Source organism: Lepisosteus oculatus, chromosome 6 (genome assembly GCF_040954835.1).
Source record: "Lepisosteus oculatus isolate fLepOcu1 chromosome 6, fLepOcu1.hap2, whole genome shotgun sequence".
NCBI classification, from domain to species: Eukaryota; Metazoa; Chordata; class Actinopteri; order Semionotiformes; family Lepisosteidae; genus Lepisosteus; species Lepisosteus oculatus.
In genome coordinates this window covers 790,985-816,276 of record NC_090701.1, presented here as the reverse complement: position 1 = coordinate 816,276, position 25,292 = coordinate 790,985, and the positions used below count along the sequence as shown (strand labels likewise).

Sequence of the window (25,292 nt, the reverse complement as noted above, 5' to 3'; positions counted from 1 at the left end):
TATGCCTGAATGGTGCTTCAGCGAAGCCCGAGGTGCACTCCCAAGTCTCGCCTCCAGAGACCCAGGGTGGCTACAGTGTGAACTTTTCTCCCAGCTCCGGCTGGTGCAGCGTTTGGAGATGAACTACCCGACCGCCTCTGCCCGGCCCACACAAACGCAAAAAAAAAGTAGTCTGCGATTATATTGCTTCGCTAAACTGCATCTATACGGCCTTTTTGGTTTTTATTTTGAGCTTCAAGTGGCGCTGAAAAGTTGCACTGCGGCGTTACTTTCGTGCGACGAAGCCACCGCCGCCCTTTGAACCGTTTCGACATCAAGCGCTGGCGACCGCCGCAGCCAGCGCGTCGGCTGACGTCATCACGCTGGGAGTATTACCCAGCGGTGGGGCAGCTGGAGAGCCACGTTGGCTGCCTGGGGCATGTTAGCGAGGCAGCAGAGATAGAGAGAGAGCACGGGTGCAGATCCGGGGAAAGGAACACCTTGACTTCCAAAAGGGGGCTTATTGTCTTCATTCCAGTAAACCAAACATGTCCTCGCCTCCAAAAGAGAAAGTCGAAACCAAAGCTGGACATCTTCCTGCTGGTATTTTCCCTGCATTGCTGTTATTGTCGGGTTTTTTCTTTACTTCGTGAATTCTTGCAGAATAACTGCAAAACTACTCGAAATTCTGTCGCACACTCCTACCTGTTCTGAAACCGAAGAATTAACGTTTTAATTTTAAAGAAAAAAAAACTTTTCTTTGTTTTTAGGAAGTAACCATGATTTTAACATTATATTCCAATTGGTGTTATTATTTTTAAAGTCTTGAATTCTTCATTATCAATATTAACATGGCTGATGAATAAATATAGATAATTCCCTTGAAATTTGCGTCTCGTATAGGTTATCACACAAATATGTGACAGACAGGAGTAGTTGTTGTAACATGGAACGAGTTCGACTTGATCTTCGTTTTCTCCATTTCCTTTTTTGTGTGCATTCATTAAAGATAATATTTCTGTAACAGTACGTTTAGTGCATGTGTCTGTTTCCCATAACATATCGCATGTATTTTATTAAGTACGTTCAACATGCGAGATTTAGACAGGATTGGATAGCCCGGCTGTACAGACGTGGACAAATCTAAGTACAGCTGTTTCTTAGCACTTTTCTTTCGTCCATTATCGGGAAAATTAATCTTGAGCGCTTTTCCAAGCACCTCCTTGAAAAGACAGAACTTTTAATTGCGCCTGAACGTGTGAGTGTTCACTGAAGAGATGGGACGTTGTTTCTAATCTTTTCGCTGTGAAATTGTGCTTTGTGTAACAAAGCTACGTTTTCTAGGTTTTTTTGGCCGTTGGTATCGCCCAGTGTTGCTTCATGTTTGACGTGCACTATTCCGTAAGGAACTTAGTGCTCACCGAAGCCAAGTAAATCTCCTCATGTGTACCCGTACCAGAAATTTCATTCAGTCTCAGCACTTGGTAGATGTAGTTTCTGCTTTTAATATTTAAAACGTGTCGATTGTGTCACCCGAAACGGAAAACTGAAGAGTTTGGCGTTGTTTTGTGGTCCAGTGTAACGTCAGAATTTCCCAATGGTAAAATTTTAAGATGTACGAAAATATTTTTTACATCGGTATTTGAGATGTGTAAGAATCAGTTTCTGCAGCTTGACAGAAAAGACCTCCTGGTCAGCAGTGATGTTGTGAATAACCCCAATAAGATGAACTGGCCGTTTTGCTTATTCTAAACCCTGTGAATGTAGATACTGCTGCGTATGTTCAGTACATTAAAGGCATTTCTGAACCTGAACAGAAGAAGCTACAACCTGAATCATTCTGTAGCAGACTGCTTTGTCACTCTTGTTCAATTCGCATGGACATTTGCTTTTTTTATTATTAACTTTAGGAGCAAAAGTCTGCTTAAGCTACTGCACTACTGGAGCATGCAATGTTTTAGGGGTTGGAAGCTTGTCTTTGAGAGGTTGTGAGTATTATAAATTTACCACATTGAGGTTTTGTGATGGAGGGTGGGGGGGTTACTTTTCTGCTGGGAGTTAATTGTATTTCTCTTCTTTGTTAGTGAAGGCAGGTGGGATGCGAATTGTCCGGAAACACCAGGGATCTGGAGAGTCGGCACAGGACAGGGACAAGGACAGCAAAGAGTATGAGAGCAGCAGGTGAGAGTCTGGCATGTTTAAGATCAAAGTGCTTGAAACAATGGCAGGGGCTAGCCCTCCACTGAACCGTGCTGCACAGGGCCCTGCTGGGCTGAGCTCCTGCTCTGCTTTCTCAAGCTCGAATATTAGCGAACAGGTTATCGGGGGGTATGGCACAGCGTAAATGAAAATCCACAGCAAGTGGGAGAGAGTGGAAATATCTGTGCACAACAGTGGTACCTGAACATCTAGGCCACAGTGCTCCAGGGCACGTCACAGGCTTCTTCTCCAGAAAGGGCAACAGCTACTGTACATGCCACGATGTGCTTTGGCAAACCAAGAACTGTTTGATTGCCTGTTGCGCTCTGATGAGTCTAAAAGTCACACTGCGCTCAAGCACGAGATCGGAGAGTATGTTGAGACAAGGAAACGAGGTTGCAATCTAAGACAAAAACTGGCTTCTTTTGTCTGCTGTGGCGGTGGATTCATCGCTGCGTGAATCTGCCCTCCAGGGAAGTTGGTGAGGGAGAGGGGCTCTGACGCTGTTTTACTGAAATGGCAGCAAGGTGTTGAGGGCTCATTGGTACAGCTCTTCAAGCCAGCTCTGAGGCATCGCCAGGGCACCTCAAGAATGGGCGTGTTGAATTTCACCGCGCTGCGCAGTGGCCTGACCTGAGCCCCACTGAAGGGGGTGTCCTGCCCCCTGGCCGGGGCACCCCAAGACACCCCGAGGACGGGACTCAGCAGCCCTGAAGTTAGGTGCTGTTGTCACCCAGATATCAGGGTGTGGTCTCAGCTTTGACAACGACTTGGCTGCAGGCATTCTAGCAAACTGTTCGCGTGTGATTGGCGTTGGAAGCAGTTTGCAGTAAATGAGAACTAGCGATAACAGTACAAGTGTCCGAGTTCCCTGCAGTAGGTAATGCTTGAGCACTCTTTATGCGGCAGTAGGCTGTGCACTTCAGATCTCTCCTGGGATGTTTGCTGCAGGGGTGTGTTCTGATGCCTCACAGGCTGTCCGCAGGTTTTTAATTTACTACCGTTCTCTCGTTAAAGGGTGGCCGGGCATTTAGCAGTGCCGTCTCGCAGCTCCTGCTCCCGGGTTCGAATCTTGGCTGGAGCACCTCCTGTGTGGGTGTCGCTTCTTCTTTCCCGCTTGCATTCGTGTGGAGAGGCGTTTTCTCTCTCCTCCCCGCGGGGAGGCTGCACTTGAGCGGGGGATGAAATGCGTCCCCTCCCATGTGAAAAGCACTAAAAAAATGCAATTTAGAATACCAAGATTATTTCAAAAGCTTTTCTGAATTTTCCGCCCTAATATAAGTTTGTCCTTCCACTTTTTTCTTTCAAGCTCTGTATCGTCTTTTCAAGGCCGCTAGCTGCGGTTTTCTGTAAAAGGAATTCGTCAGGCTGGGCGATTTGTTTCTCACTCCAGCCTTGAGCGGGGCCGCAGGTGAGCCGTTCCCACAGGCCTGCTGTGGGGCCCTGTGTGGGGCCCTGTGTGGGGCTGGGAGGTGCAGTTGTGAAGGGATTGAGAATGAGCTCTTCTGCTCATTCCGTAAGACATTCCCGTGTATGACTGAAACGATATGCGCATCCCTTACATTCCAAAAGGAATTGAATGGGAAAATGCCAATATGCAGTAAAATTACAGCTGCAGTTTTTGAGAGCGCTGCAAAACCCCTGATGAGGTTAGATTAGAGGTTCGTAGAGGTTTTTCTTCTGTTATTCTTCATGCCAGTGTCTAAGGTGCTTTGATAATGTATGAATAGATTGTGATCATGTATTGACACTTGTGGCAAAAGTAAATTTATTATACATGATAGTGTTTTTTTTTTCATGTCCCTTATTCTGACTTTCTTCTTTAGTGCCCTAGAAGAGTACTGTGAAAGTCTAAGGCTGGGCTCTTTTCTTATTGAAATATTGTTGATAAGATTTAAGTGGTTGATTTTAAAGTCTTTGTGAAACCCATTCATGTCCAACAGATTTTTATTAAACAAAACCCAGCTGGAAAACTGACTTCAATTTCAGCTATGAACTGGATCAGTTGTGGTTTTCCCTCTTAAACATAATTGTGTTCAACACTGCTGTCTGATTACCGATTTCACCTGAATGAGAGTGTGTAGAGGCTTAGGGCTTATCTGTGCCCAGCTAAATCAGCACTGTGAGCTTGCTTTGAAAAAGCCTGATCTCTTTATTAGTGCAGAGTATATCTCAGTAGTTCTTACAGTCTTTGGTGAAACCTGTTTTGTGATTTCTTTTAAAAATATCACATGGGGAAGAGGCAAGAGTGTCATTTTTAAAAGCAAAAAAGGTATTCTCCAGAAGAGATCAGTGCCTTGTGCTATTTGTTTTGGTGCAGTTCAAGAGTCAGGGAATTCTGGGGCGGTTCAAGCGTTGCAGATTTAAAGAATGAGATTGTGACTCTTTTGTGGAAGTTCACTAGTCCAGATGTAGGTGGATGGATACTGTTCTTCGCAGAGTTATCTATTAATAACCACCAGTCGAAAATGCAGCAACTTAAATATTCAGTGAAGACCACACAGACTTTGTGGTTGCCATCCTTTCCTTCAAACACCAAGAATTCAGATTTCTTGTTCCATTTTAAATGTGCCACTTTGTTAACCAGACGTGTGGCGGTAATGGGAGAAGAATGAGCTGTGTCATTTGTGTAACATACTGTGAGCTGCTTCGAGTTACCAAGCAGCTTCACCTTCCCTGGGCTCTTCAGTTCCCAGTCTCTGTCCATGTCACCTGGCTGTCTCAAGCTGCTGAACAGTGCAGAGTTAACTGCTCTATAGAACCATTCCCAGCCCAATTGCTGGGTTCCTTCGGTTTTCTTTTGTGTGGATGATTGCATATCAGCACTGTGCACTGGAGCCAAAGGTAACAACCGCCTGTTGTCTGAGAATAGCTGAAAGGCGTAGGTTGGCGCTGCTGTTGATAACACATCCCTAACCTTTCCTCTGAGAAGACAAATATTCTTCAGAGGTCTGGCGTCACAGGATTGTTCCAGAACAAATCGGGACACCCCTAGCATGACACCATCTAGCAGTTTCATTAAACTTGCTGCCTGTTTTCACTTTTTCTATGGGAAGGCTGAAGTCAGAATTGCTGTTTGATTGCTTGTGTGGCTGGGAGTTACAGAGTACTGGAGCCTGAGGTTTCGAGCTGACCCCACTGACATTCAGATGGCTCTTGCCTGGAACTGCGCCAGAGCGGTCCAGTGCAAGATGCCACACGGGATTGCTGCCCTATGGCATGATGTCATCACATTTTAAGAGGAAATGCTGGTGTGTTTCAGTGTGTAGCTACAGGTAGTCGACAAAAAAGAGGAAGCACTTGTATAAATGAGAAACAGCAAGTCCTCAAGTAGAGAAATGTGTTCTGGTCAGATGAATCATCCAGCACCATGTTTTTGATGAATGGACACATGTGCCAAACTATAGATTTCTACAGCTTGAAAGGATTTCGTAGTGTTGTGGAGTGTATTTTTTACAAAATGAAATCTTGGTACAAAGTGATGATCTTCACCCCATGTTGCAGCATTTCTTTTCTACCAGGAGTTTTGTTTTCCATTATGACTATGTCCTCTCCAAAGACACTGATGTTATCCATATGTCATGACCTTTTCACCAGATCTGCATAAATTGTTGTTACTTTAAAGGTGATATCACATTCAGTGCACCTTGAATTCATCATTGTGAGCATCTGTGTCTGAGGTTTCTTGAAACTGGTGGAGGAAAATCATGTCTTGATGTTACTGCCTTTGACTTGAAGGCAGGAGGATGGTTTTTCTCAGGGTCGAAGATGAAGATTAAAAGCTGATGGCTTTGACTGATGTTATCAATGCAACTTTTCCCTTTAATGTCCTAATTGACAAAGCCTTTTGTCAAATTGACAACAGAGCCATCAAATAGATCCAGAAATTTTAATGTAATGTAAGCTTACAATTTAAGATTAAATTGATCTTTAAAAACCCTAATTAAAAACACTTAGGGTAATGCACTTAATTGAAAATCCCCACAGAGCTCCCAGAATTGCTTTGAGGACTTGATGTGATGTCTGAAAAAAAAATTCTTGCTTTTTTGCCACAAGGATGTAATCACATTCGGTAAAATGAGTGATCTCTCATTGTTACCTTTGTTTTATAAATATAATGTCTTTCATTAACATTTATTGCAATGCTGCTAACTGGAATTTTCAGAACAGTATTATTTTCCCTCATGGAATCGCTTGTGATCCTTTCAACACTTTGTGAACGAAGTATTATCATTTTTAGTTCTTCGAAGCTCTAAGGCATTTACTGCCGCCTTCATCCAGTTAACAGATTCACACTGACCTTCCTCCTTGGTCCGTGACAGATTCCTCCAGGAGTTTAACAGAGGAGCCAGCAGGATGTATGATTGAATTTCTATAGACTTGTAAATCGGCAAACATTTTGAACTGATTGCACTTCAGGCTCTTTCATCATTTACTGCGGTTTTGACCTCATATGCCACATGTGGCAGTTCTAGAGAAATATAATGTTCATAATTAAAAGTTATTGATTTTTATCTGCAAATTCTACAGACTTGTGTGAATTACAAAGATGACATCAAATTTGTAGACTGCTGATTTATGCAATTGATTCCCAATTGTACAATGGGCAGTTCTCCTGTTCTGATTTTTTCTAGTCAGATAGCAGGAGCACATTAAAAATAAGCATGAAGTGTAAAAGTAGGGCAGCTGTGCGGAGGTGTGGTCAGGTGCAGAATGGGAAGGTTGTTGGTTCAGTGCTGTTGTACCCTTGTGCAAAGTACTTCACTCTGATTGCTCCAGTACAAATCATACTTCTCTAGATTTAGAAAGATTAATAAACAAATTAGCCATACAGCTTGTGTGACACAAGACAGGTTTAAATTGGAATCCATTTTTTCAATGTATTTATGTAAAGTGACACAAATCTCCAGAGAGCTTTGCAAAGTTCCCTCTAGTTTTATGCCGGCCTTTGTCTGAATATTCTGTATTCTTCTATTATTCCTTGAAATTGGCTGCAGCTGATGGTCTCTATGTATGAAATATTATAATGCTCTCCCAAAATACTCTGTTAGTATTCATCAACCTCACTTTCTTCACTTTACACAGACCCATCCATTATAAAAGAAGTAGATGTTTCTAATTAACCTCTCAGAGAATCGGAGTTCACCGCTGTAGAGGTTTAACTTACTTGCCTTTGTTTAGAAGCATTTACAATCAAATTGGTCTTCAAACGGAAGTCTCTTATTATGCCAAATGCTTGTTGTTAAAGTGAAGTGTAAGAAATTGAAGTAAATGTATTCTTGAACCTTTTTTTTTGTTAATGTGTGTAAACATAAACCAAACGCATAACTCTGCACAGAAAACACCCTCCCACTGCTCCGTCCAAACATGTTTTGATATATGATGTATGAAAGAAGATGTACTAAGTGTTGTGAAATAAATGCTTAACCTTATTGTCAGGTGTGGCAGGATTTCCTGGAAAACGTGGTCGGATTTTTCCTGAAAACAGCCTGAATAAGAAAGCATGTGATTTCTAAGGAGAGACAAGTTAATTTTACAAGTGTAAGTGGAAAAGACTGAACATGAAGTTTGCTGGTGAAGGCGGGTAGAGATATGAGAACAGCTGGAGTTAACTGGAGAGAGAGAAGTCTGGTTGGAAAGCTGAACACTGAGTGGCCAGCTCTGGATGAGGTGGCTGATGGGAAGCTGTAGGAACAGGTGGGAGGCACGCTTTTTCTCCCATCGTTCAACGTTCATGAGGAAGCCGTGGTGCAGAACTTCTGGGCGAGGGGACAGCCAGTTTGTCAGCTTTGCAGATAAGTAATTTGTTTGTGAATGAGAGGATGGATTGTATGGATGGATTTGGAGCGAGGCTAAACTCAGTTACAACTGAAGTCCTGAAATTCTTCAGAAAAATAAAAAGGGAAGTCAAGATCGAAGTGAAGAGCATGAATGGGTTGGACAATTCAGATAAATTGAATGTCTGTAGGCCGAAAGTGTAACATGGAGATGATATCAAGAACAGTGATGGAAAAAGCAACAATCACCAAAACCAAGGGAGAGAAGAGAACTGAAGATGAAGCTGGTTTGCAGCACCACCATGTACACATTGACCCTTCGCGAAGGGGGACCTAAGCCTTGACCTGAGCTGGCTTGAGCGTGGAGAAGACTGTAAAAGCTCAGCTAGGCAGGTCTGAAGACAAACGAGGAAGACCTGCAGTAGCTAGTAAAAAGTTGTTTAACTGACAGCATATGAGCGTGCAGAAATACCGGATTGGCTATGTTCTATATGGCCAAGAACCGTTCCAAGATGACATTGAGAGGACAATGAACAAGGACGGAGACAGCAGCAGGTCCTGCAAGCTCAGTCCCCAGGGCAGACAGGGCGGGGCACTCAAGTCGGCCCAGTCTGTGGCGGGATACTGACCCTTAAACAAGGGAGACCTAAGCCCGGGAGACTGCGAAAGCCTGATTGTCTGTTGAGAAGGATCTCTGGAAGCAGGATGCAGATTTATTGGTGAAGATGATATGCTGTGTAAAATGAAAGGGTTAATCGTTTAGGATATGGATGTGAAATGGGGAAAAATACTGATTGTCCAATCCAGTACTATCTTGATTTCCAGGAATTTGTGTAATGAAGGAAAAAACGGTTAACTTTCTTCAGAAAGGGGTTAGCGTTCACACAGTACACACAAGGCAGCGAACTGGCAGCAGAATAGAGCATGATTTGAGGAGCATACAAAATCCAGTCCATGTCCCTGGAGTCATTTCGGAAAAGCGAGGCGTGCTTTAGGGTTTATGGGAAAAGCTGAACATGTGTCTTTTAAGCAGAAAAGACAGCGGGCAAGTATCATGAGAAAGATAAACTGTTGTTCAAGATGTGGGTGAGAGAACCTCCTTACATGGGTCCCCCATCGCACTGCAGTACTTTGTCAGCGTCACCGTGGGGTTTAGGAGGGGAGAAGAATGACAAGCCCAGGGGGGCAGCAGCTGTGTGGTTTTCCTTTATGAGTGGATATTGTGAAGGCAGGTGTTTCACAGCCTGTAAAGCTCAGTGGTTCACCAGCAGGTTGTAAACCAAACAGTGGGTGTAGTTTATCAGGAGCTGTCAACCTTGCACAAAGTCTGCAAAGTGCAGAGTTGGCTTCCTGTAGGTGACCCGCCATATTTATCACCTGCCTTCAATAAGTACTGTAAGTCGCAGCATGTTTGCAGTGAGCAATAAGCATCCCCAGTACTGTATCCCCCTGCTCAGGACGAGCAGGCATATTCACCAGCAAAAAGTCCTGCCATCTTTTGCATCTGTTATAAGGACGTTGGCATTCCTGAATTTTGCAAAGAAGCGTCAGTGAGATTTTGTACTTGTGCTCCTGGTGGCCCGAGCTGTAGAGGAAAACCAGCCGCCACATTGGCAGCTGCCCTTGCTGTGAGGACTGAAGATTCATGCCCACCCTGACGAGCGCAGCCCGGGCCCAGGAGGGCCCCGCCACCTTCGTCTGCACAAGTCGCTCTCGGAGGGGCTGGGGGGCTGACCCAGGCCTCTTTTTCCGGCTTTTCAACAACACCAAGCACTGATGGGATTAAACAGCCGCATGTGTTTTTCATTATCATTTCATTGTTCTTGCTTTTAGAACTTAGTGTACAGGAAAGTAACTTGACTAGATTGCAACAAATACTTCTGCATTTCTCATATATAAAACAACTTAAGATCAAAACTACTCCCTTACTGTGGTGTCAGGTACTGAGGACCCCACACTGACAGAAACCCTCTTTACTGGCAGCTGACAAGCTATGACTTGACATCCGTAAAGGGTGGCAGAAGCACTGTTCTGAAGTAGTTGAGTGAAAAAGTTGTTCTTTGAGGTGCAACTGGAAAGCTTTTGTTATTTAAACCCACAGATCCATTCGATGTTTTGAAACTAATTCTCCCAGTGATGTGACTTATAGTTACTACATCTGGCAGCTCCCAAGCACGGAGTGTTCTGGGTGTGTGTGGGCTCTCGAACACTGGCACCTCTTCAAACCCTATTGAGGAGCCAGTTACCCCAGGCTCCCTGCCTCGTAGAGACTCCACTCCGGAGAGCCCATCCTGCCCAGACGGCCCCTCCACATGCTGCTTCAATGAACACGGGCTTCTTGTCCACAGGAAGAGTTTTTGGATTTTCGTATTTGCTTATAAAATGCCCAGTAGTATGCACAATATGGTAAATTGCAAAGGATATCAATCTTCATCTTTCAGTTTGATATAGGAGCCAATGTAACAAAAAGGCTGCTACTTTTAAGTTATTTCTATGCAAGATGTTGCGAGTTAGTTGTCTGTAGAATACTAGAAGGAGTATACTAGGGGTATACTATATACCCACGTAGAATGCAGTACTGTATTCTAAATCCAGGTTTCAGAACTGCATAAGCCTATCCATAGATCGGTTATGCTTTTGCTCAGAGGGCTGTGAAAAATAAAAAATGATGGGTGTAGCTTTTAAGAATTTTTTTTAATATAATCAGTTTGGTTCAACCCTCTAAGAAGAATTGATCATATTGAACCCCTTTGTTGGTGTTGGAACAGTAGCTGATACAGTAGTTGTTTGTCGTTGGGTAATAAGGCTCGTATGAACTGTGAATATCCTATCACCCTGTCTCACTCTTGAGTGCCTGGAGTCCGTACCCAAAAGTCCAGAAAATTAACAATTTGGAATATAAAGAATGAGAAGGAAACCACAGGCATGATTACCAGTAAGTCATCCCCAACCTCCATGTTGTAGGGGTGAAGGTACTGTATCTAAATCCACAGTTCAGACGAAGACTGAGCAAAATTGTAAAAACAACACTGCAGGATGTGCTTGGAAGTAATGGGTGAGAGGTACTGTAACGGCATTTAAAGGGATTATTTATTGAAACTGTTCATTATGTTTGAAAACGGTTCCTCAGCCATGTTAATTTAAAACAATGACAGGTTTTACAAGCTAAAGTAATTGTGCATAAAGTATGTAAAACCTAGTGATCAGTGTTCAATTTAAGTGTTGACTCTGAATAAACTGTGGTCTTAAAAGCCTGAAATGCACCTGTGACTTGATTGTGGAGGATTTGAAAAGCCTGGAGTGGCTCAGTGCTAGTCCTTGGATGTCCTTTTTAATCGCGGTTTGGGCCAGTGAGGTGGAAGTAATTTCTTCTTAAGTAAAGAAACAAGAAAGTAGGTCATGATAACAAGTCAAGAGCTATGCCAATAGGCAAGATTGATCTGTACTGTGTGGCATTTCAAGCAAACCTGAAACACATTGAACTCTGCAGCCTTTTCAAATTCTACTGATTGTAAAGAAATACAAACAGTTTCTTGTGATAATACTACACAGATATTTAAATACCTTTTAAATACATTGTATTATTCTGTTGCAGATTTGAGCAGTTGGTTTCTTAATCCTAAAGTCTTATTTATCCCTAACATGAATAAAACTGAAGGCAACGCTGTGCATGAAACTGAGGAAGGCACTGAGACCAGCTGAACTCTCGGGTCGCCTCTCTGCTGGGAGTTATTCTGTCCGCTGATGCATGTCTGAGCTGGAATTCACGGGGCCATTTTAAAATGTTCCTCTCGGAGACATTTGGACTCACGCACACACATCCTCAACGTGGCAACACGAAAATCAAATGCATTGTGAAATTATTTCGCATTGGGTATAAGTTCAGTTGATTTAATTAAACCCATGTGAAAACTTGAGCCTTTCTTTGATTTGTATCCTCCAAAAGCTATATTTCTGAGTCAACTGATTTTTTTTTCTGGAGTTAAAACATTCCCATCTTGTCCAAACTGCAGTTTGCCGATTCCTTACGGGAACACCCCCCCCGCCCCCTTGTGAGCCCGGTTATTTCCAGGAATTTAGTTTCACCATCCATAGCAGCAGAAGAAACACCACTAATTCCTAGAAAGAGTTGAAGATATTTAATTTTTAATTGGAAATAAAGTAAAATGTTAATCCTAGGTTAACTGCATATTTAAATGTTGAATGTTTATTGTAGTAGTGCTGCCTTTCTCAGATTCAATGACTTGCTTGTGTGTCATGCAAAGGCTTTTCACATTCTGGAGAGATGCTGGAAGTATAAAGTGCTATAAATTGCAACCTAGAAGTGCAACATTTATATCTGGCATTTGACTTGGGGCTGTGCTGTTGTAGGTTTCATCCTCTTACCTTTAAAGAGGCAGGCAGCCTGGCTCTCCAGGATCCAACACAGAGATGGCACTGGCAGGGGTGTCTCACTGCTACTGGGCTAGCTCAAGCAGGTCCCAACAACATCCGCTCGATCACTAGTGGACGTGGGACAGCCACCTGAGCAGAGTCATCGCAGCTTCTCGATCAAGAACGCCCCCGCCTGCACACGAACAGTGGCCCTATGACCACGTCTGCCGCTGCCTCTTGCAGCCTTAAAATTATTTTTGTTTTGACTTCGGGCACCGAGTGCAGGGCACCAGGTGAAAACTGGATAAGGCTGGTTGCCGGTGGTGGAGGTTGATGTTCATATGCACAAGAAAAGGTTTTTTCTATGCTGAAAAGAGAAGGAAAGAAACACAATGTTTCGTCTGTTGAGCCTTCTTGAGGTGTGAGAATCAACCAAAGAAGGCTCCACAGCTGAAACATTGTTTCTTTTCTTCTCTTTTCCGCATGGAAGAAACCTTTACTTGTTCCTTTGCAGCCTACGCATGCTGACGCAGCTCCCTACTTGAACTACGCACAAGAAATATGTGGAGCCCATTGAAACTGCTAGTTTTTGTTAGCTAGCACTTCTGAGCTACCTTATCGACGGATCGCGCACAGCCTCAAGGTAGTGTTTTCATTAACTGCACTTGGAAAGCGATAAGAAGCATTTACAATTCTGTGTTTAGATTTTTTCTACATGTTCTGAAATTGCTTCAGTGAGATGTATACTTCCGAGGATCAACCGGAATTTAAAGATTCTGAGACCCTTTAGTCAATGTCCTGTGAGCCACCTGTGTGGAGACAAATGTGTCCCAGCACTTATGGTCACTCAAGTAACCGAGTTAAACACACCCTGGTATTTTTGATGTAATGTGATCGAATTTGTACATGGAATTGCTCAAAAATAAAATAAATATTGTACTTGTCATTCATGTGAATCTCTTGTTCACAACTGCAAACTGACTGGTAAGTAAGAATAATTCTTGACGTTGATTTCCTAATGCTTTTGGAGGGCATTGTTGATGTTTGCTCCCATTAATGTTCCTTCAGAGGAAGTTTAAAATGAGGCCAAAAACATACTGCACTTTCGTGCTGCAACACAATGGACAGCTCCAGATCTGCAGGTGAGAGCCATCTCTACGGCTCCTCACCCTTTTACACAGTGGTGCTGCAAAATGAAGAATCCGAATATGGTCTAACCTGGGCATGTCACAGGCTTCCTGTTTCAGATAAGAATCTGTTTTGTTCCAACCAAGCAGCAGTTTGCAGGTTGTTTTGCATCTGTGGATGAAATCTGGGTGAAATACCCTTCCCCTCCCTGGTTTTTCTGTACAATAAGGGACAGGGCACAGGGCAGGAGCTCACAGGGTTCCCTTCTCGCCTCGTGCTGCTCTGAAATGTGAACATGCGCAGAACGGAGCTCGTTTAGCGAACTGAATTGCAGACGTGTCTTGTGAAATTCTCTGCCAAGCCCTCTGCTCGGCCTGTCGGCCAGGGATGATCACGTCACATCTGCCTGGGGACAGCTGTTGCCTGCACGGCGCTGCACTTGTGCTTTGGCCCTCGCTGTCTTTGTCACGGTGATCGTCTAATCCGTCAGCCCTGCGAGCGCGAGTCGGGACGCAGCGCGGAGGGAACAGCTGCCCCTTCTCTCCCTGGCACGATGTGCACATGCAGCCTTTACAGGCTCTCCTCCTGTGGGTAAAGATGGCCTTGCTGAGGAGAGAGAGCAGGTGGCTGGTGGAAAAATTGCACATTTGTAAAAGCAAGCCATGCGGGGCTGTCTGGAGACTGCTTGTCAGATGTCATTTGGGTTTTTCAGATTAATGGATTCAGTGTGAAAGAGTGATGTGTTATGGTGAGCTCTAGCCTGAGGTGCCCAGAGAGAGATGGAATCCCCTTTAAAAATATATATATTTTTTTTTATTCAGGATATTTTGTTAGAAGAGGAAATGCTGACTCCCATGGCAGTGGCTTTTGATGTGTTTCTTGCGCAGTCCTAGCTGGTGAGCAGCTCTGCAGCGTGGTAGTGAGGGCTTGAAACGAGAAGCTGTTCTACATGCTGGGGAAGGAATTGAGGTCACATGACCGAACACACAGGCAGCTCCAGGCTCCCAGAACCATCCCACCTGGAATGGGAGATTGCTTTGGTCCACAGTGTGATTTCTCTGACCTCTGAGTGTGCAAGTGGCACTGTGATACCGTGGGTGTCTGTGTATTGTTCTGTTAAAGGCATGACAACTGCAAGCACTTACATTATTGTGAACATTGGATGCCGGTGTCCCACTAGTACTCTGATGATGAACTTGTAGGAGAATGGCAGAGCATCGATCTGGCCATCAACAAAAATGTAATGGGAAGTGTCCTTTCTAGAAATGCAGCTCAAATGATCACTCAAAGAGTTTGGTGAGCTTGATGGGTCACAGATTTCAAGCAGTTATTGCACCAAAGAGACGTGCAACCAAAAAAATGGAGACAAATGTGTCCCAGCACTTATGGTCACTCAAGTAACCGAGTTAAACACACCCTGGTGTTTTTGATGTAATGTGATCGAATTTGTACATGGAATTGCTCAAAAATAAAATAAATATTGTACTTGTCATTCATGTGAATCTCTTGTTCACAACTGCAAACTGACTGGTAAGTAAGAATAATTCTTGACGTTGATTTCCTAATGCTTTTGGAGGGCATTGTTGATGTTTGCTCTCATTAATATTCCTTCAGAGGAAGTTTAAAATGACAGCACCCCACGCTACCGTGCTTTGCTCATGAGAAGGTTAAATGTTTGTTTGATCACATTGAATAACTGATGCTTTCTGGTGAATTCACAGACACTTGCTAAAACACTTTATACATGTTTAAAGGTATTCTGAAAGAGGCATTCGAGTATTTTATTGCTGCCCGTCTCGACCTCTCAACCCCTCGCTCCAGGTTCAGACGAGGGGCGTAGGTGCCCAGGGGCTCCGTCGGCATGTGCTATAAGAACGACATAGTTCATAGAGGGGAGGGGAATGGCTGGCTTTTTGTCCATTGCTAAAGCAGATCAGATGTATAAAGGTGGAAGAATGGAGACGCAAGCGTGGTCTTCCACTGTCGGGTCCCACAGGCTCGTCCCTCCCCAGGGAGCATGCAGATGTCACAGAGCTCTGGGTCTGTCATGGCTTCTGTCTCGCAGTGCATGAATAGGTGCTCGCTAGTCGCACAGAAACTGTCGGCGTCGAGATTCAGAGCTCAGTAGCTTGAAAGTGAGTTTGAAGATGGTGCAGCTGTCATACCATGACTTTTTTTCCATCAAAGTGTGAAATTTTGCCAGAAAGCAGTCTCTTGTGCTTGTGGGGGTGGACTTTTGAAGAGAGCAGGCTATAGGTAGTCTGACTTATTTCCTTTGTTGTTAAGTTAAGCAACTGGAGTGGAATTTTGTTTTGTTTAGCTGTTGACATGTTTCTTCAGTAGATTTTTACATCCCAACAACACAAGTGCTTAAAATTACAAATGGTCCTTGGCACTAAATAATAATTGGATAACTTCTTTAAAGTTTCATAAAGCACACATTTGATGTAGTAATGACAGTTCAATGTGAAATCTGTTTTTTTTTATTATTCGTTTATTATATGTTACGTCTTTAGAGATTTTATTTCAGTTTTCTGAAATAGAATGAAAGTGATTAGAATGGGTTTCCGAAATAAACTTCTGAAGCAGTGTATAGTGGGCGTGCAGGTGCAGTGGAGCAGAGGAAGCAAGGCTGGTGCAGTAGGAGTGCTGTAGTACTTTAGTGGTTCTGTTTCTGCTCTGTGTGTCATGCGACGTGGAATACAGCGCTGCTGGCTCACAGCACCAGGGGTCTGTGTGTGTTGTGTAGGTGCGCTTGCCTGTTCCCATTCTTCAGGACTCAAGCGAGAGAGGTCACAGGACATCACCATCACCTGCACCTTATTCCTCTTGCTTGTGTTCTGCACTGAAAGCTTTCTCAGGTGGCCAGGGAAAGAGTCATCGTACAGTACACGAGCCAGCAGATCTCATATTTGAATTTTGTAAGATGGATATCGGTTTCCATGGAAATATTAGTCCTTTTTCATCGGCGTGTCTTTTCACTGTGCTGCATCTGAAGTTTGAATTGTCACCTGTTAGAGCTCCACACTGAACTTTACCCACCCATTTAACCAAGTCTCCTGTGCAATACAAATAATCCATAACGGGTTCCCTTGTCCTTCATCTGTAGGTAGGTTTGGGATTCCAGCATCAAAGAATTCATACATTTTTTACCTGCATATTCTTGCATTTTGTTGTTTGAATGATTAATTCAATTAAAACTGCCTCAGACTTAGAGGGCCAGATTTTAGTCTGCTGTTTTTTCCATTTGATCGAGCAGCGATAATGACCAGTGAAAATAGTGCAGTCTCCAAGTAGTCCTGAACCTCGAAAACAATTCTTGGTTGTGTCCTTCAGCAGTAAATTGATCCACTAAATCTGTCCAGCCCCGTCTTTGTGCTGTAACATATGGGGCTTTGTGCTTCAGTTATTTTGCCACAGCCTGGGCAAGCCTTTGATCATTCGTCCTGATGTGATAGACTTGCAAATGGACAGAGGCTCCTTGATTCCCACATGGCTTCTCCTGCTGGGGTGTCTCACCTACCAGCACCTGCCCTTCAATTTCAAACACATGCTGCCGAGCCGACCCAAGGCTGAAGTACTGATCTTGTGTCATGCTCTCATGCAGAGGTGTTTGATGCACATCTTTCCACAACAGTGTTGCCAGTTTGTATTTCAAGCTTGTGAAAGCACTGTAAAATCATTATTATGGTAGCGATGTAAGCGTCAATATTTTTTATGACTGTGGTTATCGAGTTAGTGGAAGTAACATCATTACCCATTAAAAGAGTAAAGAAGTGGAAACACTTATTAGATTTGCCACAATATAAGGAGTGAGTTAAGACCCAAATCTAATCTATTTCACCATTTTGTTTGTGCTTAAACAAATGATGGTTATACATTTCTATACTGTAGCTGCAGGTGAGAAGGTTGAGTCAGATCCCATGATTTTTAGTGTTGCAGTTAAAATAAATTCTGTCATTTCTTAACAATTCGCTATTCCATTTCATTAAATCATTATTTGTTTTACTATAGTCTTCTGATACCAGGAAATGCGTTTCTCCTCTGTCTGGCTTTCAGGAAGGTTTCTAGTCAGGAGTGTGAGTGCCACCTGGAGGAAGAGCTGTGTCTGTGGCTGGAGTTCGCTGGTGGAGTGGCGCACTGATTGTGCACAATTACAGGGCCATTATTCAAGAACAAGCTAAGCTAAGCATGTATTGTTGCAATCCTGCACCAAGCAACATCTGTATGAATAGACTAGCAATTAAAAACTCATTTCGGTTTATTGAATTTTTTTTAAATCACTGCTTTTGATTAGGGGCATAGCTTTTGCTGAAATAACAATTTTCTTTGATTAAGGGGAATTATGAAGTGCTGTGCCTTTTAATATTTTTAGCTTTTTATTTACAAAACATTGATAGGTGAACACAAATGCTTCTCCACGTTATAACCTGCATTTAAAATAAAAGGTTGTATGTTTTATTAAACTGTCCCCATGGCAAGGTTGGGATGAACTGATTTAAACTGTAACAACTCCCTCTACTTAAGAACAGAAGAAACAGTCTCTGATATCTCGGTGTGCCCCTGAAGCACTCATGATGTGACCAAACTCTGACTGGTTTGTTGAAGCGACAGTCAGAGACACAGACAGATTGAACAGCCCTGCACAACTTGTCCGGCCCCTGTAACTATCTAGAGCTGTGATATAAAAAAATCCCCGAACTTTAAAATTGCCTAAAAAAGATAATAAAAAATCACCTGCATTTCAATGGAAAGAACTCTCACAAAGATGCAGTCCCTGTAACTGATGGTAAATATGGAAAATGCTTACTTTATTATGAAGATAGAGATAAGATCACTTTATTAGCCCTATACAATTTCTTGCATTAGGAATTCGTCTTTTTGCAAACCCCAGCTTGCTCTCCATGAGACACAAACACACAGACAGGGAGTGAAAGCTGGGGGTCAGAGCGCAGGGTCAGCCATTTATACGGCGCCCCTGGAGCAGTTGAGGTGAAGGGCCTTGCTCAGGGGCCCCATGGAGTAGGATTCCTCTGCCAGCTGCGGGATTTGAACCAGCAATCTTCCAGCCACAGGTGCAGATCCTGAGCCACAGAGCCACCCCTCCAATGAAGAAATTGTTCTCAAAAAAAGAGGAAAGACCAGACTCAAAGAGAATTAAATAAAAAGGTGTTTTTTTATTAAGAGCACAGCCGAGCCCTCTAGTCCAGATGTAAGGACAGCAGGTGCTGGGACTCCCTAGGGTGCTGCACAGTGGACTGAGGCCCGGCCCAGTGTGGGTGGCTTGTGTGTGGGTCCAGGGCCCCTGGGGCCCTGCTGTCGGACAGCTGGGGCCGTGGCGCTGCAGACTGCACACTGCACACTTCCTAATGAGTCTGCCAGGCCTCAGAGAATCGTTGAGGTGGCTGTTTTCAGACAAGACTCTGGAATTGTGTTCCAGATGAAAACCAGGCTTTTTTAGATCTTTAGATCATGACTGTCGATTACAGGTCTGTGGCTTTACAGGGCAGAGGAGTTCCCCTACACCTGAGATAGATGGACTCTGAGCGACAGATCAGCTGTGAACATGATGTCAGCGAGGCAAAGTCTGGTGACATGCTTGCGTTGTTTTTGGAGTGCAGGTTTGATTTGGGTTATGTTTTATCCCAGGCTTGGGCGTCATAACACTCAGAACTACGAAAAGGTGGGAACTAATCAAGATCAGATGTTGTTTCTATTGCGCAGAGCTGCTGATCCCACCTGTCCAGCTGGGCACCGCTGCCCTGAATCCTCGCTGGCTTGAGGGAACGGATGTTTGCGAAGGAGGAAGACGCAGGTTCCTGCTGGATCAGCGGTTTCCCTGGCGACATGAGTCACTTGCTGATGAAGGGTATCAATAGAGGAAAAGCAAACCTTGTATCGCATCAGCATCATCTGGTGCAGGAGGCAGTAGTTCTTGGTGATGAGGCAGGCTGAACGAACTGCTCAGTGCTCTCTTTGTGTTTGATATTCTGGCTTCTAGAGAAGGGATCTTGAGGTTCTTGTAATTCAAGGTTGCTTCTAGAGTGACTTTTCGTCCTCTGCACTGTGTGAAGTTTCTTCTTGCTCTGCCGTCAGTCTCCACCCTGTCCAGAATAGCGCCAGAGGCCTGTTCTCGTGTGCCTGACCTTTATCTGTATTTAAACATTGTCTTTCAGATGGAGGGAAGCCTTTTTATTCCCAGAGTTTCTTCCAGCTATCGAAACCAAGTGACGTTTTTCCCATTTGTAGAAATTACTACAATAAATCTGCAGGAAAGCTTCAGAAATGTGTAACAGAACTGTTGCCCCTGCAGATATTTTATGCTTTCATTGTTGATAATCTCATTTTAATTTAGTAAAGTGACCCAATCTCCAGCAAACATAAGCAAAAACATTGTTTAAAAAAACGTTACTATTTTAATTAGCTTCCCTCAGTCAGAAGATGGATTTTAATTTGGGTTCAACAGGCCTGCTGTGTGAAGCTTATTGGCTTATTAGCTCAACATGCTGTGTGGAGCAGGATTTAAGTCAACCTGCTGTGCTTAGTTAAGGTGAAAAAATCTATTTTCCATCCCAGGCAGGTTTACAAATCCCATCAGGCCTTGCGTACAGGACAACTTTTTGTCCGTATGTTGCAAATGCTGTTGTTGTCATTGAAGTAGTTTAATTAAACATTCCCATAATGAGGGCATTTCGCCTGTGCTCCAGAGCTGCCAAGTGATGAATGATTTAACAAGACAGATGACACTTGTGATTTCCCTGCGCTGTTGTTCTCTTCTCCCGGAGTAAAGGCTGTCTTCTCGGGTTAGAGCCACTGGAGTCCCATCTTTAGGAATCACACGTGGGTCTTCCATACCGTTGCTGGAAATCATCTCCTTGTGCCCGGCATGTGACCCGTTGGTGATTCACAGTTGTCCACTCCCTTCCCCTAACGTGTGTGTGTCTCCCCTGCTCCATCCAAACGATGGCTTTGAAGTGGCATTTAGGAGCCTCGGTCTTTGGTAGCTTCTGCTTTGCAGTAAATAGCTTCTGCCTTTATTGTTCTTAAAATGTTTGAGACTTTGATGCAGCAGATAGAACTTTCTAACTGTTACTAAATACTAGAATTTGAACTGTAGCACTAGTTCTGCACCTCGGTCTTACCCACCAGTTTCCTTGGGTGAAGACACATCCCTTCGTCAGCTCAACAGTGACCTTTTCAGCTTTTAGCATTTCAGCCTCCAAAACCATACCTTCCATCTACTTCGTTTCATTTGTTAATTTGTCCTTTTTAACAAAAGAAAAATAGTAGTGAAGCAATCTGAGGGATATCTTTTGCTCACTAAGTCTGACAGTAAAATGCTAAACTGAATGTACTGAAGTTAAGCTGCCTGGCCCTCAGGGTCATTGCCATGCAAAGTCGATATCAGGCTATTTGCATTGAAAGAACAGATGCTAATTGGTCTCCCCCTGACAACTGTAATAAAATGAGCAGCGATTTAGTCATAACTGAATACGGAAGAGCAATGGCTGGAATTGAGAGATGGCATTCAGCTGCCTACCTGATGTCAATACTGAGCAGTCTGACTGGGTGGCCTTGCAGGGTTTCAGAACGTTATTCTTCCACAGTTTATTACGTCCTGGTCCCTGAGATAGATGTTTCCTAAAATGTGTGTTGAAGTGATGAAGTAGTGATTTGTATAGGGATTATATACTTTTACTGTGGTTCCTGCATTCTTCCAAAGCGCCCATTTTAACGTCTGGGCTTGCATCCAATGGCATTAGTGCTCGTGCTACGCTTCTTCATCGGTAGTTACAATTACAACTACAGCCTTTGCACAGCCCAGCCACGAAAAGTGATTTTGAGTGCGAGATGATTCCATTCTTAAAATGTACAGCACACATATACAAGTCCTTGACAATAGTAAGTGATGTCTCTTGTTGTTGGTGTCATCGTTGTTCCGTGTTGTTTACAGAACACTGACGTTTTGTGCTGTGGAGAAGGCTGTGGAGCTCGGGCAAGGACTGTGATACAGAACCTGCTGAAGTGAACTGTGTTTCTTTGTTTCTGCACCGTCAGTCGAGTGCTCTTGGGGTTTGACACTTATTGGAGGAGGTGTCTAGGGGCAGGAGTGTTTATTGAGCCCTGGATATGCCTCGCTATTCATTACTAAACAGTTCCCTGGGAAGTTGTCCAAAACCTCTCGCGAGCAACAGCATCTTCAGCAGTTCTTCTGGGGTCGTTGACATTCCCTGTTCTTGCACCAAACCTTTTTACTTGGGTCTCGTCATGCTCAGCTGGCATGTTAAAAGGATGCTGGGATGTGTGTCTGATGGAATGAGCTGTGTGTCCTGAGTGCACAGCGCATGGCTTTGCTGCCGGTGGAAATTCAGAAATGCGCACCACGTGGCATAGCAGTGCAGGGATGAGTTATTTCTTCTTTTTCTCTGCTAAGCCTCCGCTCTTGGGAGATTAATGCTGAGGTGGCTTTGAGACACTGAGTCACTGTCGCTCTGATTTCTGCTTCTCACGTGATGAGCATCCAGAAGAATTTCCGCAGTCCTATTCGTCTCTAGGCAACGGTTTCACACCTCCTCCAGTGTGGTACAGCTCACAGTGCTTATAGGGAAAGGATAGTTTTTTTGTTGTTCTGACAGATCCTCTGATAGCATTGCAAGTCTGCACTAGTATCTAAAGATTGGTACTGGGTACAGCACAGTCCTGCAAAATGTGTTTTGTTTTTGATCAAAACAAGAAGAAAAGGTTGGAATATTAATGGGATTAAAAAAATAATCTCTTCTTCAAGTCATCCATGAGTGACACTCAGACCACGTGAAGCCATTGGAAAATATCTTCTTGCTGCACTAATAAGAATGTTTGAAAACACATCAGTGAGGAGTGATAACACTTTACCTTCAAGAAATATGGGAATGCTAGTGTTTGACTGTAGACTTTAGACAATATACTGTAGACTCGTATAAACACCCCAAATCCAGAAACAATGAATAATTTTCACTGGATTGGGATACAGGGAAGACTCATGGCTGCTGATTCCTGTTTACAAGCAGGCAGTTAGATAACAGGTTACTGTCCATTTCTTTAGTGTCTGATGATAAAAAAGGATTCGTGTTTTTGTCTACTGTTCTAGCAGGGCTGTTGTAAAGACAGTGAATCAGTGCTTTCAGTGAATGAGATTGTGTTGGAGGTTGTTACTGAGGTTCCTTGCATGCTGTTGTGGTATTGAGATGATGGCTGCCAGTGTATTGATCTCTTTTCTGCTGTTACAATATTGCGATCGTGGCTGCCAGTGTATTGATCTCTTCTGTGCTGTTATGGCTGCCAGTCTATTGATCTCTTTTCCTTTTGCTTTCACCTCCAGTCCACCGAAGCCAACCCTGATCATCTCAGGAGCAGTGGCAAAGGTAATGCATTTCGTTTCTTTTCTCCAGTCCAGATCGAAATACTAGAAAAATCCAGTTTTAGAAAACAAAAAAAGTGTTGAGGGAAGAGGGAAGTTTAATATACTAAACTTTTGTATTTGTATTTTAATTTGTGACTGTTTTAAGTTTAAACATATTTATATTTACATTTGTGTAGGAAATGTAGAATCTCTGCAGAACCTCACAGTTCGTTAAGAGTGTCCGGGAAAGAAACACATTGACTTAAGTCATTAACGTTATTATGAATTGTTGAAACGGACCAGAAGTGAGCAGGACTGAATGAAACTGGGTATCATTCCTGTCTTCCTGCACCCAGATGTTCCTCTTTCCAATAGTTCTCGGAGTGAAAATGCTCCTCTTTTAACACTGGTGTCCTGCTTTCTAGCCAGGGTTGACCTTAATCTGTTCTCACTGCTGCGTTCAATGACAATGGAGTCTAGAGGTATAAATATAGTTGTTATTTTTAATACATCTCTATAGAATATTTTCATCACCACAAATGTGGCTTAATACCTTAATTGTAATTATTTTTATATGATTGAAACTAAATGCAATATTGAAGTGGTTAAATAGAGCAGTCGGGAGTCATCCAAATCCTTTGCATAATTCCTCCGTTGTCCCAGTCTGGACGTGAAGCAACAAGTGCCGTTTGTGGAGCAGGTCTGCGATGTCCTGCTAATGTCCCGTTAATCATTTTAAAATGAATGTGAAAACACACGAGAGTCACCTCAGGGGGGCACAGGCAAGCCACAGAGCATTAGCCATGCACAGCAGCTTCATAAATTAGTCTGTCATTTAAAAATGAATTTTGTTTTCATCCTGAATAACCTTTTTCTGCGAAAACCTTTCTTTTTAAACACTGTGCCGCTTCAGGTCTTAATTCGGTTGCTGTCGTATTTGATCAAGTTCAACAACCGCCGGTATTACTTTGGCTCCTGAAAAATCAAAACAGGCCAGTCTTGCGTGATTGCTCTTCACGGAGCCCTTCAGCTGCAGTGGTGCTGCCTTGGGTGTTTCAGGGGCTTTGTATTAGATTAATCAGTGCCTTCTTACGTGATTGCTACTCAGTATCTGGTGGTGTTAATTAGGCTGCGGATAATCTCGTTTTGGTTGGCCTCTGTTAGTTCTGCCTGAACCCAAGGGAAGAGTGAAGACTGTGGCTGCAAGACTTAACCCTCATGCGCCCTTCACTTCAGAATGCACTCCCTGCGTTTGTGACGCCGCCCGAGCCCGACGGCTGAGGTCCACCAGTCGCAGACGTTAAAAATAACCGTCCTCGTCAAGCACAAGCTTCATGAGAAACAAAGGACACGATTGCCGAATATTGATCGTTTCAGTGCATGCCTGAGGCTGGTAGTTTTTTGAGGGGGAGTAATACCCTCGAGGCCTGTGAAGTGTTGCCCTGCTGGTAGTAACCCCTCCTGGTGTTTCTCAGGGTGACAAGGACTTTCCTCCTGCGGCTGCCCAGGTGGCCCATCAGAAGCCCCAGCCGTCTGTGGAGAAGCTCCCCCCGAGTCATCACATCAACCAGCACATCCACCAGCCACGCAAGTGAGCTGTCCGCCAGCGCCACGCCCCCAGCCCTCGTCCCACAGGGATCCTGCCTGTGCCCCGCCCCAGCCGGATCAGTCTCACTCACACTCGCCACGCCTCCGGCACATCTCTCCCAAACACACTGCCCACTGCCTCCACACACAAACTGTCACAAACACACCCACTCGCCACAGCTGGATCTCTCTCACACACACACCCACCACAGCTGGATCTCTCTCACACACACCCACTCGCCACAGCTGGATCTCTCACACACACACCCACTCGCCACAGCTGGATCTCTCACACACACATCCACCCGCCACAGCTGGATCTCTCTCTCTCATACACACACCCCCCACTCGCCACAGCTGGATATCTCACGCACACACCCACTCACCACAGCTGGATCTCTCTCTCGCACACTCACCACAGCTGGATCTCACACTCACGCACATACACCCACTCGCCACAGCTGAATCTCTCGCACACACAGGCCTCCAGAGATGAAGGTGTCAGATGTGAAGGTGATGCAGGGCTCCACACGCTGGATGGGACTTTGGGCAATGTTCTCGTGACCAAAAGATCAATTCAGATCATTCACTTTCAGGGCAGCGTCAGCTGGGCATTTATATTCTTCCAGGGGCTTTTGAAAATCACCATGGGAATGTTGGGTTTGTTGAATTACAACGTTTTACTTCAAAAATATTTCTGAAGTGATGTCAAATGTATGAATTATTTTTGTCACAAAGTGACAAAGACTAGGATCAATTGAAATAAATTCTGGCTTTAATTTTATGTTGGTGTCTTGACATGTTTTTTTTCCGTAGCCCTCATGAGGTATTTATAATCAAACTGGCGTTAACTACTTTTCAAAGGACAT

At 43.9% G+C, this 25,292-nt stretch overlaps 1 protein-coding gene across 1 annotated transcript; it reads left to right on the top strand.

The window, feature by feature from the left end:
• The first annotated feature begins 354 nt into the window (after positions 1-354).
• dap (death-associated protein) lies at positions 355-25,207 on the top strand. Its single transcript, XM_006634594.3, has 4 exons — positions 355-582; positions 2,064-2,160; positions 22,816-22,858; positions 24,312-25,207. The coding sequence occupies exons 1-4, from the start codon at positions 528-530 to the stop codon at positions 24,429-24,431; spliced, it is 315 nt and encodes a 104-aa protein (XP_006634657.1). The 5' UTR covers positions 355-527; the 3' UTR covers positions 24,432-25,207.
• Positions 25,208-25,292: the final 85 nt, after the last annotated feature.

Coding starts and splice junctions, on each gene's coding strand:
- dap (XM_006634594.3), top strand. CDS start 528: ATGTCCTCGCCTCCAAAAGAGAAAGTCGAAACCAAAGCTGGACATCTT. Junction 2,161..22,815: donor AAAGAGTATGAGAGCAGCAG/GTGAGAGTCTGG, acceptor TTTCACCTCCAG/TCCACCGAAGCCAACCCTGA. Junction 22,859..24,311: donor TCTCAGGAGCAGTGGCAAAG/GTAATGCATTTC, acceptor GGTGTTTCTCAG/GGTGACAAGGACTTTCCTCC.